The sequence below is a fragment of the Mercenaria mercenaria genome, chromosome 17 (genome assembly GCF_021730395.1).
Source record: "Mercenaria mercenaria strain notata chromosome 17, MADL_Memer_1, whole genome shotgun sequence".
Classification (NCBI taxonomy): Eukaryota; Metazoa; Mollusca; class Bivalvia; order Venerida; family Veneridae; genus Mercenaria; species Mercenaria mercenaria.
The window spans coordinates 4,704,214-4,730,809 of NC_069377.1; the positions used below are offsets into that span (position 1 = coordinate 4,704,214).

Consider the following 26,596-nt stretch of genomic DNA (forward strand, 5'->3'; position numbering starts at 1 on the left):
GATGTGGAACAACTAATTCAAGTTTGAATCAAATGAATTTCGTTATAACTGAGATAAAGTAAAAATGCATCAAAATTAACCTTAAATTCTAAGTAAAAGGGGGGCATAACTCATGAAAAATTGGTGTCAGTTATGCACCTTGTGTGATAAGGTTGAACATCTATTTTAAGCTTGAATCAAATCCATTAAATAATAACTGAGATGAAAGTGTATCAAAACTTTTATCTGAAATGCTAATTAAAAAGGGGGCATAATTTATGAAATATTGGTGCAAGAGTTATGGCCCTTGTGTCATGATATGGGTGATGATGCTGAACAACAATTTTAAGTTCGAATCAAATCCATTTAGTAATAACACCCTTACAGGCACGTAGAAGTTATGGAGCAAAAACCTTGAATTGTGACCTTGACCTTTGGCCATCAGGCATAGGTGATGTGTTCAACACGTCATCTGGTCTTGAGGAATAATAATGGGAAATTAAATTAAAATCCTTCTAAGCATACAGATTTCGGGACGGGACGCGACATGCCAAACTGACTTCTATATAGCACCCATCCCATAAACATGTTGATGGGGATGTATTAAAACAGCAGTTTCTGGCGATAAGATTTTTCCCTTCTATACACCTACAGAGTAAATTGACATCGCCCTCCAGCAGCCATGTTTTATGACCAATTGTAATAATTTAAAGTCTTGGTAGAGGGTCACCTAAGAAATAGTTCCATCTATTAGTTATTATTCAGAATCGGATCAACGAGTTTGATGTTGTCACAACGTCTTGCTTTTAGCTCTGGCATGTGTCACCGAGTAGACTCGTTTAACCTTTACACTGCTAGATTTCTAAAATGGACTGGTCCATCATTCAATTTTGGCAATACCATATATTATTCAAAGGGGTGTTCACTCAAATTTTATAGACTGAATAGCGAACAGTGCAGACCATGATCAGCAGGCTGATTTTGGTCTCAATGGTCGTAAAGACAGCATCACTTGTCGCCAGCAGGCTACAGGTTAAACAACTATCAACGGGGACCATCCAGAATGTTTTATTAACTTTCACAAAGTGGTTTCAGAGGATATGTTGTTTGAAGAAAATGATGAACAGACAACAGACAGAGTGGTCACAATAGCTCACCTCAAGCACGTTAAGCTCTGGTGAACTTAAAAACGATCAAACCATTGTGGAAACTGTAAAATGGCATTCATTGTGTATTAAATTCGGCAATCAATGTGGAAATAAGCCACCGTTCTGGGACTGGCCATCGATATGAGACTTTCACATATAACAGGGAGCAAGAATTAAAGTATGAGCTGAAAGTTCTTTTAACGTTTATTATTCAGCTAAAACAACAGGTAATGTTTAACATTTGCAAAATATTCAAACAGGCGTAATTAAATATTCTAATATTCCATCACAGTCAATTTAAGTGTAACAGGCAGAAAAATCTTTGCCATCATCATTCCAGCAAGGAACTAGTTGAAACGCTAGCTACATGTGTCTCTAATTCCAGCAAGGAACTAGTTGAAACGCTAGCTTTGTCTCTAATTCCAGCAAGGAACTAGTTGAAACGCTAGCTGTGTCTCTAATTCCAGCAACCAAGTGTTTTACTTAGAGATTAACGAAATTTAAATCATGCAGGTGTTTTAGCTAAATGTGCTGCTGTAGCCACATAATCATGTACATGAAGAGATATGCCATGTACTTTTTACATGTATATGGTTCAAGAGTACAAAGCCATCTGAAACACATTTCTTCAAAGTTTTTATTCATCTTGTATGTGCTATAGCTGAGCACATCCTTTATATAGAAAAAAATCCTTTACTTTGACATATCTGAGGTTTGATTAACAGCGGGCTTTTACATTTACTCCGATCCCATTTATAAAATGAAGTCACATTTGACTTAAGAAAGTGTGAAAATACACCACTAAGAAGGAACTTTGAAATAAATTCTCTATACAAGTCAAAGTAACAGCACTAACAAGATCAGACTTGCCTTTGATACTTTATTGTAATTTAACCTTTGAATTAAGGAACAACGTCCTGTGACAATACCCTGTCTCACTTGGGTAATAATTTCTGCCAGGTAAAAAAGGACTGCTCGATACATGTCAAAGTTACGGCATAGACAAGATCTTATATGACTTCTAACTCTGCCGCCAGATCACCTAAGAAACATTTCTGTTAAACTTGCTGATCAGCAGTTCAGGAGATTTTCAATTTTCCATATAGGGAATATAGGGACAACTAGCCCTGCCCCCTTGTTTGCCATGTTTTCTAATTAAAAGAAACTAGTAGATGGGCACTAAAAGAAGAGTACTATGAAATATTTCAAAACTGAGTCGGTGGTTTCTTGAGAGAATTCTCAAATTTTGTTTTTGTTGCCGTGGCATCCAGAATTCTGCATGGATGACCTATATTTGAAGGACTTTGAAAGGAAACCACTAAATGAACTATAGGGAAGTTTTGTTGAAAATGGATCGGTGGTTTATCTGCTCATAAGAAATTGCAGAAGACCGACAGTCCGACATCCCAATGATCCTAAACGCTCACTGTACTCTGTGCTCAGCTAGCTAGGTTTCTTGCCACACACTTCAGATTTAATGGCAAATTTTGAACAGATGGCTGACTCAAGTAAAACTTATAATGCTAAAGTTTTGATACCTCAAACGCTTATTGAGTATTACTAGAAGCAAAATCCTAAGCATACTCAAAACGTACGAAATCTCAACATCTGTTATTTATTTACAAAAGTTTGCTTCTCCAGGTTTGTAACTTTCCTTTAAATGAAATGAAAAACGTGATAAATGTGTCTTTATGTGATTCACTATCTTGCTAGTTAAAAACATTACAAAGATGTAGGAAAAGACACTGGAGTTTTTGTTTTCATGGTTCCCCCAGATCTAAATGTTTGTACATTAGCACTTTGTTCTGGAGCTGAGGCATCCTCTGGCAGAAATTTGTTGTGTGATGCTGTATATAACATCCGCCTTGGTGTCTTCCCTGCTGTCTTATTTAATAGCCTGGAAAATAAAGAAAATGTACTGATATAATGTAGCATTATGTCAAAACTTAATTGGTTATTCAATTCACTAAAGTAAATATCAAGTCAATATTCTGGTAATACACACAGTTATCTAACAGGGTTACCAAATGGCTATATATACAAGGAAATATTGGTAACATTACTTACAAAATTTTAGTTGAATACAGGCATAGTCAGATGTGTGCTACCACATGTAGTGATTTTGAAAAATGCTCTCTATTGCATTGATCTATCCCTTACGATATGATTTAGTCAGCTCATAATTAAATTAAGCTCTAAAAGGCATCATGTTATAACACATAGTGATGTCTGCAAGATGTGATTAATAAAAAGAACCAAGATTTGCATCAGGTACGCTGTTAAATTTAAGACTTTCTAAGATACTATATACATGTTCATTTTGTTTTTGTTGGGTTTAACATCCCACTGATACACATATAGGTCATATGCTAATATCCAGCTTTTGATGCTGGAGGAAGACCCATATTTCGTCACAGGTTGGCACCTTGGAAAAACCAACAACCTTCTGTAAGCAAGCCAGAGGGCTGGCTTCCTCACATGAAAGAATTCTTCATCCCAAGCAAGATTTCAAACCCACAGCGATTTGTGGCAAGTGATTCACAGTCAGTGACTCTTAACCATATGGCTACAAAAGCCACCAGCTATCCAACATATTGTCAAAAATCTAAAAAAAAGGGACATGGATGGGCTACTATAAATAAGACCTAAAATGAAAATACTTAACCTTTTGCCAAGAGGTGTGTCAGCTGGTTCAATGTCATGTTGTGGAGAAATTTCTACAACGCTTGTCCTCTTTGGCTGTTTATTGCTCTTGGTAGTTACCATCTTGTTAGTATATACTGTGGTGTTCTGTAATTTTAGATTATATATTGTTAACATCTTGATTTATCAATGTTTACAAGACATTGTGTCCAGCATTCTGTTGCAGTATTTAACAATGATAATAATAAAATTATTATTTGATAACAATAATATAATTATTTTAAAAATAAAAATAAAAATCTTTAGGGAAGGTGACATACAAAAATTATGAAATATTTACACTATACCATTTCAGGAATTGGACAGAAAGCTATATTAGCTTACAGTTGTCCTCTACTTATTACATAAAATTATATGTTTTTTCATGGCACAATTATTTACCAATGAAGGCAGTATTATATGAAATACATGGAAAGATGACACATTTCAATAAGCCAAAAAGTGCTATATATACTTTGAATGAATTAACTCGAAGTTTCCGTTTATTCTGCATGTATTAAATATGGTTTACTGATAGGACCATCGCCGCATATTGGGAGTTCGAAACAACAAAAGTATAACACTACCATTTTTAAAGTCGGAATAATGAAAGAACAATGGCAGAAAGTTGAAACCATGATGATGAAAACATGAAACTATGATGCTGAATAGTCAAAATTATTTAATACTTTCACCATCGTATTTTCATCTTTTCAGCATTGTAGTTTCGAGTTTTTAACATGGTAGTAATGCCTTCCTGTCACCCAAGAAAACCAACTAACAACAGGAATCACAACTAACAGTAGGCATCAAAACTAAGAGGAGTTTTCACAACAGCAAAAGTCACAACTAACAGCAGAAGTCACAACTAACAGCAGTAGTCACAACTAACAGCCGGAATCACAACTAACAGCAGAAGTCACAACTAACAGCATGAGTCACAACTAACAGCATGAATCACAACTAACAGCAGGAATCACAACCAACAGCAGAAGTCACAACCAACAGTAGAAATCACAACCAACAGCAGGAGTCAAAACTGACAGTAATTATCAAAACTAACAGCAGGAATTACAACAAACACCAGGAATCATAACTAACAACAGGAATCACAACCAACAGCAGGAATCAATTCAGAGTATCATAAATACAAGAGCACCGCCTTGGGGGTGCTGACGCTAATCTGATTTTTTTTGTGTAATTGAAATATTGTCCTACCCATGATTTTCTAAGTCTAAAAAGGGCCATCATTCTTGCAAAAAGCAGGATAGAGTTATGTTTCTTGATGTACAGTGTCCACTTATGATGGTGAAAAACTGTTGCAAGTTTTAAAGCAATAGCTTTGATAGTTTATGAGAAAAGTTGACTTAAACATAATACTCAACCAAGAAAATGATTTTCTAAGTCCAAAAGGGGCAATAATTATTGCAAAAAGCAGGATGGAGTTATGTTGCTTGCTGTACAGGGTCAGCTTATGATGGTGAACAAGTGTTGCAAGTTTCAAAGCAATAGCTTTGATAGTTTAAGAGACCTAAACATAAAACTTAACCAAGAAATCTGATATTTTCTAAGTCCAAAAGGGGCCATAAATCTTGCAAAAAGCAGGACGGAGTTATGTTTCTTGCTGTACAGGGTCAACTTATGATGGTGAACAAATGTTGCAAGTTTTAAAGCAATAGCTTTGATAGTTTAGGATAAAAGCTGACCTAAACATAAAACTTAACCAAGAAAACTGATTTTCTAAGTCCAAAAGGGGCAATAAATCTTGCAAAAAGCAAGATGGAGTTATGTTTCTTGATGTACAGGGTCTGCTTATGATGGTGAACAAGTGTTGCAAGTTTCAAAGCAATAGCTTTGATAGTTTAGGTGAAAAGTTGACCTAAACATAAAACTTAACCAAGAAATCTGATATTTTCTAAGTAAAAAAGGGGCCATAAATCTTGCAAAAAGCAAGATGGAGTTATGTTTCTTGCTATACAGGGTCAGCTTATGATGGTGAACAAGTATTCCAAGTTTCAAAGCAATAGCTTTGATAGTTTAGGAGAAAAGCTGACCTAAACATAAAACTTAACCAGGCAACGCCGACACAGACGCCGACGCCGACAACCGCTCAAGTGATGACAATAACTCATCATTTTTTTTAAAAAAATCAGATGAGCTAATAAGACTTACTTCATCCAATGGTCTTTTCTGTTGTCTTTGGGAGACAGGTTTCTTTCCAATGTTCTTCAAACTCTCATACAAGTTGGAGGAATAGTTCAAAGGGTTGTATGTATCTGTTATTTCAAGCTGTTGTTAAAAGAAGTCAATATACATGGTGATATTTACACAAAATAAACTAAAAATATCCTTAAGTTTATCAACCTTCAACTACCAGTTCTCATGATATATTGTGTTAGCAATACTGTAACATTAGACTTATTAGGAAGGGAATACAGAAAAAAATGTACGATTTTTTCCATCACAACTTATTAACTTGTTACTATGTTGGGATTGTCATCATGGTAATAGTAATCGAGAGCAGTTACCTAGCATTGTCAGAGCTTTCTCTACGTCTTAAGTTCTAACCAACCTTAAGTTGTGATATGAAAGAGGAACTATTCTAACACCAACAAATCACCACCTAGAATGGAGATAGGTAATGTTTCTTGTTACCTTAAATCTGATCAATAGATTAGATGTTGTTCTGTCACTACAGAATACATCAAAGGCATAATTTAAACTAGAGAAATTGAATTTATTTTACACCATTTATTTTCCCAGGTGCCAGATGGTAAACATGTGTCTGGGTATACCATCTTATACTAACCTTACAATACTTGTTCGTGAATGTACATGCAAAATACTTACTCAAGAATAATACTCCTAAATGTTATTTCTTATCATTTTGAGACTCTACCTTTTTGTATAAAAGAATACAAATATATTCGTATTTATAACCTGATCCAACGATTCTGCTACAATGTCCACAAATTCCTGATCCACTTCCTCTTCCTGGTTTCCTGCACTATATGGTAACATGAGTTCCTGGACAGCTATGCTCTTTACCAGCAAGGTACAGTTGCTAGAGGGAACCAGCACAAAATGTCCCGATGGCTGGAGACTGGGATGGTGCCCAGTTCTTGACTTTGTAATGTTGTCAGATGGCAGTGAATGTGCAATGGCAGCCTGTTCCTAGATCAGAAATTATGGATTGTTAAATTACTTTTCAAAGTAACTATGTGAAAACAAGTGAATGAAGTATTGCCATGCAATACAAAGTCCCCTACTGGAAGGCACCTAATTTTCTCTACTGCAGTATAACATAATGAACTGATATCTGTCAATGATGTATAAACAATATTGTACTACATATACAATATGTTATAACAACACACTTGGATTAAAATGTGCATATATAAAAACCCACAATTGTTTTCATATTGAATTTTTTTGGCTGATTATAAAAATGTTATCATGTAAGTTATTTATAGTAACAACAAAGGGAAATTAATCTTAAAAAAAAAAAAAAAAAAAAAAAAAAATCTATATAATATAAGTCCACAAGAAACTCTTAACCAGGTAGAGATAGGTCAAAATACACCTAAAAATTGGATGTAACATGCATGCTGTACCACAGAAAAGTGGTCTCGATTTTTCTCTACCACCAGTAATAAAAAAGTTACAATAAAATCTATTTATAGTTATAACAAAGGGACGTAATTCTAAAAACAAGGTTGCCTCATGGTGGTGAACATTTCGTCCAAGTTACATCAAAATCCCTCCATGCATGAAGAAGAAATGTTCCGTACAAAGTCATTCTTGAATTTGACCTTTGACCTCTAAATATGACCTTGACCTTAGACCTAGGGACCTGGTTCTTGCGCATGACATGTTGTCTCATCCAGGGGAATATTTGTGCCAACTGATATCTAAATCCTGCTTTGCATGACAAAGTTATAGACCTGACAGGAAATAAATCCTCTTGACCTTTGATCTCAAAGTGTGACCTTGACCTTTAAGCTAGGGTACTGGGTGTTGCGCATGACACGTCGTCTCATCATGGGGAACATTTATGCCAAGTAATATTGTAATCTCTTGATGGATGACAGAGTTCTGGATCGGACAGGGAAAAAACCTTATTGACCTTTGTCCTCCAATTGTGACCTTGACCTTTGAGCTAAGGGTCTGGGCTTTGCGCATGACATGTTGTCTCATCATGGGGAACATTTGTGCCAAGTAATATTAAAATCCCTTCATGGATGGCAGAGTTATGGACGGGACAGGAAAAAAACTCTGTTGACCTTTGACCCCCAATTGTGACCTTGATCTTTGAGCTAAGGGTCCAGGATTTGCGCATGACACGTCGTCTCATCATGGGGAACACTTGTGCTAAGTGATATTAAAATCCCTTAATGAATGTCAGAGTTATGGACCGGACACGAAACAGACCCTGTTCATGTCATGTTAACATTTGACTGCTAAGTGTGACCTTGACCTTTGAGCTAGGGGTCTGAAAGTTGTGCATGACACATCGTCTTATTATGAGGTACATTTGTGCCAAGTAATATTAAAATCCCTTTATGGATGGGAGAGTTATGGACCGGACAGGAAAAAAGCCTTGTTGACCTTTGACCTCCAATTGTGACCTTGACCTTTAAGCTAGGGGTCCAGGTTTTGCGCATGACACGTCGTCTCCTCATGGGGAACATTTGTGCCAAGTAATATTAAAATCTCTTCATGGATGGGAGAGTTATGGACCGGACAGGAAAAAAGCCCTGTTGACCTTTGACCTCCAATTGTGACCTTGACCTTTGAGCTAGGAGTCCGGGATTTGCGCATGACACATCATCTCATCATGGGGAACATTTGTGCCAATTAATACTAAAATCCCTTCATGGATGGGAGAGTTGTGGACCGGACAGGAAAAAAGCTCTGTTGACCTTTGACCTCCAATTGTGACCTTGACCTTTGAGCTAGGGGTCCGGGTTTTGCGCATGACACGTCGTCTCATCATGGGGAACATTTGTGCCAAGTAATATTAAAATCCCTTCATGGATGACAGAGTTATGGACCTGACACGAAATTGCGGACGGACGGACGGACGGACGGACAGACGGACGACCGGAATGACGGAAAAGTGCATTCCTATAGTCCCCGAAACTGGTTTTCAACCAGTAGGGGACTAATAATATTTGTAGGGGACTAATATTTGTGGATTCTGTGATTGAACAAATCCATGATATAAAATCCTGACATAAAATAGGCAAATTCTATTTATCTTATGAGATCTTTAAAATTTGAAAGTCACAAATTCATATCCCCATGAAATTAAATGCCAGCAAAATTAAGTAGTTTTACAGTAAAACAGTATGTGCTGCTCAACCCAAAGGTCCTGGGTTTTAACCCTGGTCAGGTCACAACTGCACATCATAAGACACCAGCACTTAATTTCTCAATGGATATTAACTTGACAGTTATTCAAATAAGCATGCTTCAATTTTTCTTCAAAATTCATGTAATTAAGTGTTGTGAACAAAGACCAATTGCACCTCTTTTAAAAAAATGTTAATATTTTAACAATGAAAGCAAGTATTCTATTGAGTATCATGGCCCGTGGTCTTTTCCAGCTAGTGGATCTGAATTGATGGGACAGAATTATAGCAACGTATATAATTATAAGTCCTTATAGTTGTTACCTGTTTACAAGGTAAAACTCTCCAAAGTTTTCCTAATCATATAATAAACGTAGTATAACTACAAAGAAGACAGGTCAGTATTTTATAAGGGAGTAAGCATGCTGGAAATCATATACAGTGAAACCTTGCTCACTTGGACTTTCATGGTTCGACTGGGGGCCTCCATGGCCGAGTGGTTAAGGTCGCTGACTTCAAATCACTTGCCCATCATCGATGTGGGTTCGAGCCTCACTTGGGGCATTGAATTCTTCACGTGAGGAAGCCATCCAGCTGGCTTATGGAAGGTCAGTGGTTCTACCCATGTGCCCGCTCGTGATGAAATAATGCACGGAGGGGCACCTGGGGTCTTCCTCCACCATCAAAGCTGGAAAGTCGCCATATGACCTAAAATGTGTCGGTGCAACGTTAAACCCAAAACAAAAAACAAAAAAAACAAACAAAAAATGGTTCGACTGACAAGGCTGACTCCAGCAATTTATGCATTATCAGGTTGTTTTCTTTACATTTTCTATATATTTGATTGCTAAAAACCCTAGAACACTCCATCATTTTGCTAATACCCTAGTGGCTTTGAGTTATTGGTGTTATACTGTAAATTCACTGAATACCTTAATGGACAACGTATGGCAGAAAGACTTGAAAAGCTGCTGGTTTTTCTCCAAATCATCCCAGTCAATCTTCCAGCAGGAGGTTGGTTGCGCAATCATAGGCTGTAATAGAAAGTGCCATATGTGAAGTGAAAAGCAAAAGTTAACTGATGGCAGATTAGAGACATTAAGATTGTACATATTCTCCATATTTCCTATCTATCTATTAACAAGATTAGAATTATAAAATTGTCCATTAAAAGTTATGCTTTATGTGATTTTTTTCCATATGGCCAATCTATAAAGTTTCATGAAACAAAAACTTTGTATATATTGTAAGTTATTATCCACCATACTAGACTGAGGGTGTGCAAACCATTCAAAAGACAAATGGTAGTAAATAGACCTGTGAGTCGGGTACAAGTCCAGAGACTTACAGATTGGTATAGATATTTCTGTAGCTCACCATTTCAAGGCCAAGAGAATCATATCTTGAGGGTACAGTTCAAGAAACTTGCAGACTGGTACAGGCATTTTTGAAAAAACTGCAAACTTACCATTCAAAAGACAAGTGAGTCACATATTGTTTTGAGTGGAACAATTATAGTACTAGTAAATTGGTACAGGCATTTTTGAACAGACAAACTTCAAACTTACCATTCCAAAGACAAGTGAATCACATATTGTTGTGAGTGGTACAATTACAGTACTTAAGTAAACTGGTACAGGCATTTTTCAAAAGACAAACTGCAAACTTACCATTCCAAAGACAAGTGAGTCACATATTGTTGTGAGTGGTACAAGTCCAGTAATTTGTAGCTTGTAGATTGGTACAGACATTCCCATAGCTTTACTTGTACTTGGAAATACCATTTTCATTGCTGAGGAATCACAATGTAATGTCTGTAAAACATTTAGACAAATTTTAGGACTGGTCTTAAGGACAGAATCTCTCCCCCTTCCTATAAGCTCAAGATAAACTCTCCACTATTCAATCTAAGAAACATTCAATCTAAAAAAGGGAGACAAAATACCAACTTTGATTCTGTTTTGATAATCTTAACAGAAGCCGTTTGTAAAACATATGATGGCCTGTCCGAGGTAAATAGGTCTGTAATTTTGAATGCTGTGACACTGACCTTTGAAAAAGTGACCTCAAAAACAACAGGGGTTATATGTTTACAAGCAACCATCTTATGAAGATTGACAGCAAAATTGTGCTTTAATCATTGCTTGGAAATCTTTTTCAGTTCAGGTCACTGTGACCTTTACATTTGACGATCTAGCACTCAAATAGTAGTGGTCATCAACTGCCCACAGGCAATTAAAATATAAAATTTGAAGACTATAAACCAAATAGTTCTTTAGCTAATGAGTGGAAACTGCTTTAATTCTTGAGATTGCTGTAGCTTTGACCTTTGACCTACTAAGACCTAAAATAATAGAATTAATCTACTCACCATTGGCAATCATCCTAATTTTACAACTGTAGGTAAAAGAAATATTTAGTTACTGATTGGGCTGATTGGAAAATGTTGTCAGTCTCCGACTGTGTGACCTCCAAAACAATAGAGGTCATACACTGACCATTTGCAAACATCCTATGAAGTTTAATGACTATAAGACCAAGCCTTCTTCAGTAACTGAGCCATTTTCGGTCATTTACATGTGACCTTGACCTTTGACCTACTGAAATCTTAAACAGTAGAAGTCGTCTACTCATCTATGAAATTAAATGAGAGTTGGTCAAAGAAATCATAGTTCTGGAGCGGAAACAGTTTTCAATCTCAAAATCACTGGGACCTTATTTTCAACCTACTGACCCCCAAAATAATAGGGGTCATCTACCAACCATAAACGATAAACCTTTGAAGTTGGAACATTTTGGAGAACACTATTTTACAAAATTTTATATTTCTTTTTAATCTTAATTATAATCAGAAAACCAGGATATGTGAAAAAAGGAGAATTTTTCTCAGCCTTATATCTTCTGTATCAAGTAGACTGTGATTAATAGAAGAGGAAGTTAGGAAAAATTTAATTCTGTACGTTCCATCTATTATATGGATACTACAGTAACTAAAGAAATATAGATGTTTATATCATTTAGAATCTATGAAAATCAAAACAGATGGCTTCAACTAATAGCTAAACATGTTTACATGTAATGAAGTTGTAAAATCAAGCACAAGAGAATTTAGGCGAAATTTATAGGAGAATAGAAACAAGAGCTGTCGGAGGACAGCAACGCTCAACTATTCAACAGCCTTGTCGACTGAATGAATACGAAAGTCGAAAAAGGGGCATAATTTAAAAAAAGCAAAATAGGGTTATGGAACCTGCATAGTGCTTATCAGCTCATGACAGTGGACAAGTGTGTGAAGTTTCAATCCATTCCCATTAGTGGGTACTGAGATACCAGCTTACATATAAGAATTTAACCCAAAACTCCTACGTTTAAAAAGGGGCATAATTTTGTAAAATGCAAAGTTGAGTTATTGACCCTTTGCACTGCAGGTCATATCATGACAGCGAACAAGTGTGTGAAGTTTCAATCCTTTCCCATTAGTGGATACTGAGATACCAGCTTACATACAAAACCTTAACCAAAAAATTCTAAGTCGAAAAAGTGGCATAATTTTGTAAAAAAGCAAAAAAAAGTTATGGAACCTGCTTTGTGTATGTCAGATCATGACAGTGAACAAGTGTGTGAAGTTTCAATCCATTCCAATTAGTGAGTACTGAGATACCAGCTTACATACAAAACCTTAACCAAAAAATTCTAAGTCGAAAAAGGGGCATAATTTTGTAAAAAAGCGAAATAGAGTTATGGAACCTATGCAATGTAAGTCAGTTTATCACAGTGAATAAGTGTGTGAAGTTTCAATCCATTCCCACAAGTGGTTGCTGAGATACCAGCTTACATACAAAAACTTAACCAAATCGGGACGCGGATGCCGATGCGGACGCCGACACGGACGCATGGGCGAGTCCAATAGCTCTACTATTCTATGAATAGTCGAGCTAAAAATGCAGAGACAAGTGTGAAAGCAATAACTTACAAACTGGTTATAGAATGGCAGCTGTGCTGGTTGCAGTACTCTCTCATGTAGGTCACATTTTACTACAAGTGGTACATCTAGAAATATATAACACACCATTCAGTAAAATTAAATAATCTAATTAACTGCCCTTAAATAAGAACATGTATATATTCTAGGGAAGTTATTTAACTGAAGCTGCATTAACACATCAAAATTTAAAAGCACACATTTTGGAATATATAGGACAATGTTTTTCCCACCAATTTGGGAATGGGGCTGGGGCCTTTACAATTGGGAAAAATGCGTCTGAAAATGCCTAATTTGGGAACTGTTACAATATCTTCTGTTAAAATGTCACATTTAAGATAGAAAATGGTCATAATTTATCATTATGCATTAATTTAGCAAACTGTCTGTGTTTCAAATGTTTATAGTTTTAGTCTTGTTTGAAAAAGTTGGAAAAAAAGAAAATATAATTAACTTTGGCAATTTTAGCCGTGAAATTGGGAAAATTACATGCTATTTTCCATTGGGATTGGGGCCCTATTTCGGCCCCAAATTGGCTAGAAAAAAAACACTGTAGGATCATTTTATATGTGAAAAGTGTCTGATATCATTTTAAGACATATGATCATTTTTAGATCTGTCCTATCCTGTTGCTTACAGAGTCTAATGGGACTAAGCAGCCTGCCAATGGAGTCACACAATGTTTGCTGCTGATATTACCACAAACAGATGGCTGCTTCAGCTCAACCGAAATTAGAACGAATATTCAATTTGGCTCAAATTAGCTGACCAGCTGCTTAATACAGATGGCTGCTATTAAATGCAGGTTCAAATGTATTTTACTTAAGCAACGATTACTTACTACTGTCTAATACAGGTGGAAGTATCAGATGCAAGTGTTCACTGTCAGTACCTGAATCTACCAACCAACCAGAGAAAATATTCTGTAAACACAGAACATCTGTAATAACAAAGCATAGAAAACATTCTCTACCTATAGGTCATCTAGAATAACTGAGCTATCACTAAATGTAACAAATACCACCAGACACCACTTGATATCCTTGATAATGATAGAACCAATGTTAACATAGGTGCACTATCCTTGTGGCCACGGCTGAACCCGGTTCAGCTATGGTCGCTGTAAAGGATAGTGCACCTATGTAAATGAACCAAAGTAAACCTGTTGCCACTATCAAGATGACTATGGTAGAACTAATAGTTACATGGTTTCACTATCTCTGTAATCTGAATCATGGTAGAAGTAGCGTTATCCTGGTCCCACTCTGTCAAAATTCATGGTAGAATTAATGTGTACCCAGTCTCACTTTGTCAGTGATTATGGTAGAACTAATATTTACCTGGTTCCACAATCTCAGTGATCATGGTAGAACAAATATTTACCTGGTTCCACAATCTTAGTGATCATGGTAGAACTAATATTTACCTGGTTCCACAATCTTAGTGATCATGGTAGAACTAATATTTGCCTGGTTCCACAATCTCAGTGATCATGGTAGAACTAATATTTACCTGGTTCCACAATCTTAGTGATCATGGTAGAACAAATATTTACCTGGTTCCACAATCTTAGTGATCATGGTAGAACTAATATTTGCCTGGTTCCACAATCTTAGTGATCATGGTAGAACTAATATTTACCTGGTTCCACTTTGTAGAACTAATGTTTACCTGGTTCCAAAATCTCAGTGATCATGGCAGAACTATTGCTTACCTGGTTCTATAATTTTCAGAGAACATGGTAGAAGTAAAGTTAACATATTTTCCACTATCTCATAGATCATGCCAGATTCACTGTCTTGGTGATCTTAGTACCGTTAATGCTTACTTGGTTCAACTGTCTCAGTGATCATGGAAGAACCAAAATTTACCTGGCTATCAATGGTAGAACTAATGTTTATCAGGTTCCATTATTTCAGCTATCAATGGTAGAACTAATGTGTACCTGGTTCCAATATTTCAACTATTAATGGTAGAACTAATGTCCACCTGGTTCCAATATTTCAGCTATCAATGGTAGAACTAATGATTACCTGGTTCCAATATTTCAACTATCAATGGTAGAACTAATGCCCACCTGGTTCCAATATTTCAGCTATCAATGGTAGAACTAATGTTTATCAGGTTCCAATATTTCAGCTATCAATGGTAGAACTGATGTTTACCTGGTTCCAATATTTCAGCTATCAATGGTAGAACTGATGTTTACCTGGTTCCAATATTTCAATTACCAATGGTAGAAATGATGTTTACCTGGTTCCAATATTTCAGCTATCATTGGTAGAACTAATGTTTACCTGGTTCCAATATTTCAGCTATCAATGGTAGAACTCATGTTTACCTGCTTCCAATATTTCAACTATCAATGGTAGAACTAATGCCCACCTGGTTCCAATATTTCAACTATCAATGGTAGAACTAATGATTACCTAATTCCAATATTTCAACTATCAATGGTAGAACTCATGTTTACCTGCTTCCAATATTTCAGCTATCAATGGTAGAACTAATGCCCACCTGGTTCCAATATTTCAGCTATCAATGGTAGAACTCATGTTTACCTGCTTCCAATATTTCAACTATCAATGGTAGAACTAATGCCCACCTGGTTCCAATATTTCAACTATCAATGGTAGAACTCATGTTTACCTGCTTCCAATATTTCAACTATCAATGGTAGAACTGATGTTTACCTGGTTCCAATATTTCAGCTATCAATGGTAGAACTCATGTTTACCTGGTTCCAATATTTCAACTATCAATGGTAGAACTGATGTTTACCTGCTTCCAATATTTCAACTATCAATGGTAGAACTAATGCCCACCTGGTTCCAATATTTCAACTATCAATGGTAGAACTCATGTTTACCTGCTTCCAATATTTCAACTATCAATGGTAGAACTAATGCCCACCTGGTTCCAATATTTCAACTATCAATGGTAGAACCAATGTTTACCTGGTTCCAATATTTCAACTATCAATAGTAGAACTCATGTTTACCTGCTTCCAATATTTCAGCTATCAATGGTAGAACTAATGTTTACCTGCTTCCAATATTTCAACTATCAATGGTAGAACTAATGCCCACCTGGTTCCAATATTTCAGCTATCAATGGTAGAACTGATGTTTACCTGGTTCCAATATTTCAGCTATCAATGGTAGAACTGATGTTTACCTGGTTCCAATATTTCAGCTATCAATGGTAGAACTCATGTTTACCTGCTTCCAATATTTCAACTATCAATGGTAGAACTAATGCCCACCTGGTTCCAATATTTCAGCTATCAATGGTAGAACTGATGTTTACCTGGTTCCAATATTTCAGCTATCAATGGTAGAAATGATGTTTACCTGGTTCCAATATTTCAGCTATCATTGGTAGAACTAATGTTTACCTGGTTCCAGTATTTCAGCTATCAATGGTAGAACTCATGTTTACCTGCTTCCAATATTTCAATTACCAATGGTAGAACTGATTTTTACCTGGTTCCAATATTTCAACTATCAATGGTAGAACAGATGTTTATCAGGTTCCAATATTTCAGCTGTCAATGGTAGAACTAATGTGTACCCGGTTCCAATATTTCAACTATTAATGGTAGAAGTAATGTCCACTTGGTTCCAATATTTCAGCTATCAATGGTAGAACTAATGATTACCTAATTCCAATATTTCAACTATCAATGGTAGAACTAATGCCCACCTGGTTCCAATATTTCAGCTATCAATGGTAGAACTAATGTTTATCAGGTTCCAATATTTCAGCTATCAATGGTAGAACTGATGTTTACCTGGTTCCAATATTTCAGCTATCAATGGTTGAACTGATGTTTACCTGGTTCCAATATTTCAGCTATCAATGGTAGAACTGATGTTTACCTGGTTCCAATATTTCAGCTATCATTGGTAGAACTAATGTTTACCTGGTTCCAATATTTCAACTATCAATGGTAGAACTCATGTTTACCTGCTTCCAATATTTCAACTATCAATGGTAGAACCGATTTTTACCTGGTTCCAATATTTCAACTATCAATGGCAGAACTGATGCTATCTACTTCCACAATTTCAAAGATCATGATAGACTTACAAAATCTGTTGAGATCAAATAATCTGCAATAATGTTAATTTCTTTCTTCATACTGACACTGATAATTTCTCAGAAAGCCATTTTATCTCTAGGCTCATCTCAACATATGAGTCAGAGATATTAGAGATATTGTAAATTTTTCAAGAAAGTGCTATTAAAGAGGATTTTATAGAAGAGATATTTGTTTTGAAGGACTCTAAGGGCTCGGATGCCAGTCTAGGATCATGATAGAAATAATGGCTACCAAGTTCCACAATCTCTGTGATTATGGTAGAGCTAGCTCCTTATGTTACAGTATCTCCATAATCTCAGTGATCATGGTAAAATTACTTCTTACCAGGTTCCAAATTTATCACTTCCACTAAGCCAGTGTTGGTAACGCTATTGTTACTGGAGTTTTCAGAGGAGGCACTGGACTGACTGTTACCAATATCATCTAGGGATAGAACTCCCACATTTGATATACACAATAACTGGATTCTCTGAAATTTATGAGATGATCTTGTTTTTCAATTTGAATATGCCTTATGTCAAATTGCAAGAGTAAAGTTATTCAAAAATTTTAAGTTTACACTACACGTACAGATCTGGGTTCTCTGACACACCTGGATTTTCTGACAGAAGACCTGCAAGTGCCTGGATCTCTAAATTAGAACATTTTATTTATTTGGGTTTTACAGCGCACCAACACAGTATAGGTTATATGGCACCAAACAGGACTACAAATTTTGGTTTCACATCTCATTTACATCAAAATAAAAACATGAGGTATGGAATCAAAATTTGCATTCCTGCTGGAATCACAGAGTCACAGCAAAACCAAGTGTTAAGACCCTATTAGTCGCCTCTTACGATCATGTAAGGGTAAGGCGCGGTTCCAATTCTATTCATACACAGAACGTCCCAAAACTACAAATTAGAACATACATTGTATACTTAATGTCAGAATTCTTGTACTGTAGAAAAAGATCAATTATAGTCTTATATAATTTTGTAAATAATCAATGTTGCTCCATATACTGAACTCTCAATATTGAAAATTTCAATGTTACATCCGGCCTTTTAATACATGATAATGCATTAACATTTATTCTAACTCGACCTGAATTAAATTGTTTTCCTATTAAACAAAGAAGACAGATATTATGCAACAATTCACTATTTTTACATCACAGTTATTACATCATAGCGTCAAACGTCATAGTGGCAGGTTTGAAAAGAAACCCATACAAAACAGGCAAATATTTGGGTTGTCGTCAAGGATGTACGTTATAATCCTTGATAATGTTTTAGAATCAAAATAATGATATCTCAAACAGTGATTAAATGCTCTTGAATAAAATCACTGTTTGTCATTAATTATGCCCCCTCGTGATGTAACTGCTTCACATCTGAATTCCAAACAATGATTATATTAAACGGCAAATCACTGAATGGTATATATTACTTCTTAAATATGCTTAAAGCATTGTTAAGATGACAAAAGGTAATGTTACTTATACATTGATTATTTTATTTTTAAAAAAAAAAACTTACTAAAAACATAATCATTAAAAAAAACAATCATTCTTATATGTTGTTTTACACAGATATTAAACATATTTTCTGTTTCCTTGGAATTAGACATCAACACTAGCATTAAGACTCATCAAAATACTTTTATTTACCTTAAGATTTTCTGTGTCAAGTGTTGTTAAGGCTGTCTCCACTTGTTTCTGTACAGTGTGTGGCCTCTGACACGTTACAACCAAAATCTCCAGCTGATGAAATGTTCCACCCTATAGACATCGAATTGTGATATTTAATACTTATTTGTTTGTCTGTTGAATTTTCTGTAAAATCAGCTTAAAATGGAATTTAATAGGTTTTATATTAATTGTTAATGATTTAAATCACCTGGAGCGAGTATATTCTTCATCACTCGAGACTTTTTTTTTTTGCCATTTTGGAAAAATAGTCTGTATCCTGGCAAATTTGGAAAAAATCACAGGGTTTAACACCTAAAATTTGGAATTCTAACAACAACCAAATTTATAACGATTTCCTTTTATTTCATTTCTTTTCTTTTCTTTTTTTGTATGTGTCATTGATTTTTCAATACTTTTTGTTCTTTAGAATTTATACATTTTTCTGCTTCCTTATAATCATAATAATGCCAGGCTGAGCATCTGATACAGCTGGAAATGGATTTTCATTCATTTTCTGAATGTCCAAGGTTGGACTTGAAATGATGAAACTTCTACACCCAAAGATTTACCAAGTTTTTGTAATATTGCAGTAACTATTGTGGCTCATTTTTCTTCACCTACATAAGATAGCAATTTTTAGATTTTATTTCATAACCAAAATGTTTTATAAAAAATAATCAACAAGAGCTTTCAGAGGAGACAGCACGCTCGACTATTTCTATGCTGGATTAGTGAAACTGGGCACATCTGAGGAAGGTGGAGCTGTCACTGAAGTGTTTAATGACTCCAATGGTGGATGAAGATATTGCACAATAACTTGAGTCTGTGTCAAGAATATTAAGTTATAAGAGAGAAAAAGATAAAGTGTATCAAAACACTATATAAGTATAATTCTAAGCAAAATGGGGGCATAATTCATAAAATATTGCTGCAAGAGTTATATACCTTTCGTCATATGATGTGGGTGATGATGTGGAACAACTACTTCAAATTTGAATCAAATCCATTTAGTAATAACTGAGATAGAGTGAAAGTGCACCAAAACTTTAACCTGAAATTCTAAGTCAAAAGGGGAGATAATTCATCAAATATTGGTGCAAGAGTTGTGGCTCTTGTGTTATATGATGTGAGTGATGATGTTGCACAATATTTTAAGTTTGAATCAAATCCATTCAGTAATAACTGAGATAATGTGAAAGTGCATCAAAACTTTAACTTGAAATTTCTTAGTAAAAGTGGGGGACAACTCATTAAATATTGGTACCATAGTTATGGACCTTGTTTCATATGATGTGGGAGATGATGTGGAACAACTACTTTCAGTTTGAATCAAATCCATCTAGTAATTAAATTACTAAGATATAGTGAAAATGCATCAAAACTTGAACCAGAAATTCTAAGTAAAAAGGGGGGATAATTCATGAAATATTGGTGTGAGAGTTATGGCCCTTGTGCCATATGATGTGGGTGATGATGAGGAATAATTATTTTATGTTTGAAACAAATCCATCAAGTTATTACAGAGATAAGGAGAAAAAATAGAAAGTGTAAAAAAACTTTAACCAAGGTGGGGATGCAGAAGGACGCCGACGCCGGGTTGAGTAGGATAGCTCTTCATATACTTCGTATAGTCCTGGACCAGCTAAAAATACATCATGCTCTTGACTGTTACCTGGTAATTTTGCTTTGCATAATGCACATATTTAATAGTTATTTCAGCAATTTGTAACTTGGAATGTTTTGGTGATTTTTACTTTTGGGAAATTTTAGGTAAAATGGGAACAGGTCCATCAAATACCAAACATATAAGGAAACAAACGGCTGCAATACAACTATTTTTTACTAGTGGAGACTGGCTCATAATGCTTACTTTCAGATTTGCAGACACCAGAGTAGAACCACAAATCTGCATGAATTAAATCATGACAAAGTTCAAACAAAGATATACAAATGCTTCAAAATCAATTGCCACCAACTTGGGCACTTAATTACCTGGAAGGAAGATTGAAGTTGCCTCCTATACTGACTGCAAGCTTCTGCAAGACCCTGATAGTAACAAGGGGTCGGTCTGTTCCCCGTGCAGTCTTGTATCAAGGACCGCACTTCTGACAAAGCTATCTGAATCCTCTGGTAATTGTTCCTTACGTAGGAAAATGGGAGCAATACCTGAAAAATGCAAGAAACAGAACATTTATGCAACTCTGGAAATAGAACTAATATGCAGTAAATTAAAAAGTAACCACTTGTATTGGTCAAACAACATTTTAATGTAGGTTCGTTACTGGAGTTATTAAGCAGGGTAAAGAATAGGATTTATTTCTTTATATTTCAAAATTTTTAAACATTTTTCTAAGGTTTAAAATAATTTGCATTTTCAAAACTGTGAGAGCAAGAAAGGCCAATTGCATAAGAGTGTGATTTGCAGCCATAAAGTAAGGCTCTGATTATGTTAAATGATAAAATAACGATTTGAAAACTCAACCCTTATAATGCTGGACACAATTAATTCTGCCTTTGCAACCAGTGTACATCATGATCAGCCTGGACATCCGTGCTGTCTGATCATGATCTGCACTGTTCACCATTCAATCAGTGTATTTTTGGTAAGCATCCCCTTCTAACATTTAATGGTAGACTAGTCTGTCCAAATTGAAAGACGGACAAGTTTATTATAGAAATTCAGCAGGGTAAGGGCTATATATTTTACCTCTGGATAGTTGTTTAGCACCATGAGACTGAAGAATGGTATACGAGATGGGCCACTGAGGTTACAGGCCAGTGAGAACAGATTCTCTAATGTGTCACAGACATCCTCGCCAACTTCAACTGTGAATGGTGGTGAGAAATCCAGCATCAATATACGTACTGAAATTTTTAAAAAATGTGCTTTTGTTCAAGATAAAATACTGAAAAAAAAAACAAATAAACACTTCAATTCTGTGTCATCTACAGTTTTTGGCATGATCAGTGTTCCCACTGGCATTTAAAGTTGGGGGTGAAAACTGATCGAGTTTTTCTTGCACTTTTGCACCCTCTCACTAAGAGATATATGAGCCGTGCCATGGGAAAACCAACATAGTGGGTGTGCGACCAGCATGGATCCAGACCAGCCTGCGCATCCGCGCAGTCTGGTCAGGCTCCATGCTGTTCGCTTTTAAAGCCTATTGGAATTGGAGAAACTGTTAGCGAACAGCATGGATCCTGACCAGACTGCGCGGATGCGCAGGCTGGTCTGGATCCATGCTGGTCGCACACCCACTATGTTGGTTTTCCCATGGCACGGCTCATATAACAGCTGTCTCCAAGACTGGGGGTACAAAATAACATTCTGGGGGGGGTGAAAAACCCCCATTTGGGGGTTTCTGGGAACATTGAATTGATAACACTTAATATATATCAGTATTATTCATATTCCTTTCTTGATTTGATTTTTATTAAATGTTATCACATGTCAGTTATTAACATTTCTTTTGCTTATAGGTAAGTAATGTTGACAAGGTCTTAGCAACCATTCTGAAAAGTGCAAAATTTACACAAGAGCTGTCCATATATATTTAGACAGCGCACTTAGCTACTTGACAGGTTCTGAGCTGAACAATTGGCATAACTTTGCAAGACTTGTGTATCTGATTTAATACAAATATAAAATTTAATGTGGCAATAATAACAACTTGCATGCAAAACTTAAACTAAATTTTCTACGTCAAACAAAGGCAGTATCTTGAATCAATTTCAATCAAGAGTTTTCCTACTTTGTTAAATAATATATAAGTCTGTTTGATGAGGCAGGTACTTTAAGTGTCAACATTTTTTCCTTCATAGCTGCACAAGTACAGTGCCCTTCTTGATAGCGCTACCTTACTGGAATATTACACAACCAAGATGTATCATAATACTCCAGCCAGTGCCCAAAGGTACACGAGAGCTGTGTTGAAAATCACTGAACCAAAATATGCCAGTGACGGACATCTAGGCTTGGCAATGGCCGCTTGTATGAAGTTTGGTGAAACTCCTCGTGGTGGTATCAAAGCAGTTGAGCAGACTAAGTAAACAATGATAAATCATGGTAATATATATAACCAGGGCTTCGGAAATTTGCCGGTTTGTCGAATTTGGACCAATTTTTGACTTTTCAGACCGATTCGTGAAGTGAAAAAACGAAAAAAATCGGTCCCGTAAAAATGGAGAAAAGTATAAATTTCGGTCTGATATCTCAATACACGATCACCTGCCAAGCAGGAAATTGTTGGTCGCACCCTCAGATAATCAATAAACGTGTCAATCGGTCTGATTGTCACTTTGATAATCGGTCCGTAATTAGCATATGACGCAATCAGCGCTCGCGCGGCACATCCTTTAATGTTAGCAGACAGCCGACTGCCATGTATTAAACATTTTTGACTGGTTTCCAAATGTTTCTGACTGGATCCAAATCATTTCGACGGGGATCCACTTCTTTTATTTAGAATCCGACGGATGGTTTATTTAAAAAGGTTGTTCGATCACGGGTAAAAAACAAATGGTCACTGCATTTAATCATGTACATTATAGGTCTTTGATTAAAAAAGATATCACACGGAAAACTGATAAAAATATTTTTTATAATTACTTTATTTGAAAAAAATACATGATTCATTTGTTGGGGCTCCAGTTGAAACAAGTGCAGAAAATCGTCTTTGAATCCCGACTGTACAAAAAAGAAAAAGAAAAAAATGGACCGGCAAACATGAATGATAAAGAGTCGAACTTTCAAAACCGAAGTGGCGCTGTTTATCAAACTGGTCTTTTAAAAAACGTTTCAGAATGAAATTTTGTTTGCATCAGAAGAGAACATATAATTAACTTTATATAATGTAGTTGCTTACTGAAGTACAACGTAAGTGAAATGAAATATGCGTGGCCAACCCGCGACCTTTTGGTACTATACATGCGGGAAATTCGATCACAGCGTTCACATAACGCACATTCGGTCCGCGGCAGAGTATTCTTAAAATACTGAGACTGTTTATCAGAGAATATGTGTCATGTAATTCACTTTGACGCATTGTATTTTATAGAATTACGTCAAAGAATGGCGTTGGCTTTTAGACTAGTTACGTACACGGTGTCAATGCCGGCAATTTTATCCCTGCAGGAAAGCAGGAAAAACATCGAAATTTAAACAAAGTAACGATCACACATAACACTGAAACACTGTCTTCATTGTATGGTAACTCGCAGTGACCGGTAACTTAGTTTTAATGCATGACATGCTTATTTCTTTACTCCATCACGTTTTACAAAATATGTAATATTGGGAATGCGGTGGGTGGGGTAGCGCCGATGTCACGATTTTCGTTTCGGACCGATTGAGTTATCAAAATTTCTGGAGCCCTGTATATAACTACACTACAAAATCAGAGAAGCAGAACATGCTGAAATATATGGAAGTATGCTTTGCACTGATCACTCCTGTAGGGTTTGATGGAAATCTACATTATCATGTAAAAGAAGTTACGAAAACATGAAACTTGATGAATCAAGGACCATTTATAACTCCACTGAATATGATACTAAACCAGAACATCACAGTTAGTAACACACTATTCTAGGCTTTGAAATGATCACTTCTGTGAAGTTTATTGTAAATCTGCCAAATGGTGTTGGAGGAGTTATGTGGACAATTTTTTTGACAGCACCAACAGACCAGCAGCACGGAATCAATACGCGTATGTTTCGTGGGAGACATAATTAGATAGCTTGGTTATTTCAGTCGACTTGATGACTAAGAAGTCTGGAGTAACGTTAATTCAAATATATGCAATGGTTACTGAGAAATCTGTCCTTGCCCACAAAAATCTAACATGCAGGTGAGTAGAACAGCTCTCACTATTCTACAAATAATGAAGCTAACAAGGTACCTGGTTGTTTCCCAAGCAATGTTCTTTGATTTTCTCCCATACCTTTCTAATTCTATTTCAACATCTGAAATGGAATTTTATTTAGAATTTCATTAATTATATATACCGGTATTATCCATCTTCGCGTTAAAAAAGATCTGTGCCAACTAACTTTTATGTCCATGTCTCCATGGTTATCCATTTTCTAGAAACTTATATACAGAAAAAACTTTGAAAACATGAAATAAAAACTGCCATGTTTTTCCAGCAGTACTTTCTATCTGTTCCATGCAGTAAGAAATGAGAAAGTTCTTAATTATTTATTATCAATTTTGTAGTTTTTTGTTTTGTTTAGGCAAACCAAATACATTATACAATAAAAACCTTTCTGATTGGCATGTTTTATGCACCGATTCTTGCTTCACAAATATAAACAAGAGTGCCGCCAAGCGGGGCAATATACACCAGAAGGGTTACATCAGAGGATGGGAGCAAAATTTAAAAAACTTGACTGTTGAAGCCTAAAGGACAGGAACAACAAAAAGAAGAAATCCCCACCCCCTCCCAAAAAAAATTCCAAGTCCACAAAAAAATTCTTACTAGGTAAAGTAATATCAAAATACATCTAAAAATTGGATGTACCATCCATGTTGTACCATAGAAAAGTGGTCTCAGTTTTTCCCTACTGCCAGTAATAAAAAAAGTTACAAAATAAGCTGTTTAAAGTAACAAAAATGGGAAGTAATTCAAAAAAAAAACTATTGTAAGGGAACAAAAAGGGATCTGCCAAATAAAAACAAGATCACTACAATGCATAGCAATATACACAAAGCAAAGTCATATATGACCTTTGACCCCTAAGTGTGACCTTGACCTTGCAGCGAGTCATCCAAAACATGCGCTCTGCATGTCGCCTCTGAGTGTGGTGAACATTTGTGCCAAGTTTCTTTGAAATCCTTCAAGCAGTTCAAGAGTTACAGAGCGGACACAGCAAAGTCATATATGACCTTTCACTCCTAAGTGTGACCTTGACCTAAAAGCTAGTCATCTGAAACAAGCGCTCTGTACGTCGTCTCAGTGTGGTGAACATTTGTGCCAAGTTTCTTTGAAATCCTTCAAGCAGCTCAAGAGGTACAGAGCGGACACGAAACAAACTCATATGACATTTGACCCCCAAGTGTGACCTTGACCTTGAAATGAGACATCCAAAACATGCACTTTGCACGTCGTCTCAGTGTGGTGAACATTTGTGTCAAGTTTCTTTAAAATCCTTCAAGGGGTTCAAGAGTTAAAGAGCTGACACGAAATTGCTAACGGACAGACGGACACTGGGACCACAACATAATACGTCCTTTCGGACATATAAAAATCACAGCATCATTAATTCATTTTCGTAATCAAAATTGAAATATGAAGAAATAATTGCGAACATATGACAGGCCTTCTTCAATCAAGTCAGGCCTTTTTCGTGATAAGAGCCCATATCTAGTGGTACTGACTGTTTTGTATTAAACAACAAAAACTTATTTGTTACTGTTCTACCTAGCAGAATGGTGATGGAATTGTCTTCTTGAACAAGTTGAAGTTCTTTGCAAACTTCAATTATTTGCATACTGTACACTATTGTTGAATTTATGGCATTTTCAAGAAGAGATTTTTATCAAACAAACCAAGTCTCACTCTCAGTGTAAGTCTGTGATGCTAAAAAATAATCAATCACATATAGATCTAGCAGATGTCAAATTTTGACATTTGGCGCCAAGCATACAACTCTTCAAAAGGAGGAATGAAA

General features: G+C 35.9%; 1 protein-coding gene across 2 annotated transcripts; it reads right to left on the bottom strand.

The window, feature by feature from the left end:
* Positions 1–1,318: 1,318 nt before the first annotated feature.
* LOC123535989 (meiosis 1 arrest protein-like) lies at positions 1,319–26,582 on the bottom strand. Of its 2 annotated transcripts, none has more exons than XM_053528855.1 (14): positions 26,485–26,582; positions 24,826–24,889; positions 21,633–21,790; positions 20,918–21,091; positions 18,905–19,015; positions 17,575–17,719; positions 13,987–14,085; positions 13,137–13,213; positions 10,834–10,977; positions 10,096–10,197; positions 6,750–6,983; positions 5,982–6,098; positions 3,793–3,917; positions 1,319–3,024 (listed from the first exon to the last, which is right to left on the bottom strand). In XM_053528855.1, the coding sequence occupies exons 2-14, from the start codon at positions 24,863–24,865 to the stop codon at positions 2,850–2,852; spliced, it is 1,701 nt and encodes a 566-aa protein (XP_053384830.1). In that variant the 5' UTR covers positions 24,866–24,889; positions 26,485–26,582; the 3' UTR covers positions 1,319–2,849. The 2 variants fall into 2 exon arrangements, with proteins under 2 accessions (XP_053384830.1, XP_053384829.1); XM_053528854.1 differs by having other exon boundaries at positions 26,475–26,569.
* Positions 26,583–26,596: the final 14 nt, after the last annotated feature.

Coding starts and splice junctions, on each gene's coding strand:
- LOC123535989 (XM_053528855.1), bottom strand. CDS start 24,865: ATGGGAGAAAATCAAAGAACATTGCTTGGGAAACAACCAG. Junction 13,214..13,986: donor TCCACCTGTATTAGACAGTA/GTAAGTAATCGT, acceptor ATATATTTCTAG/ATGTACCACTTGTAGTAAAA. Junction 6,984..10,095: donor GCCATACGTTGTCCATTAAG/GTATTCAGTGAA, acceptor TTTCTGATCTAG/GAACAGGCTGCCATTGCACA.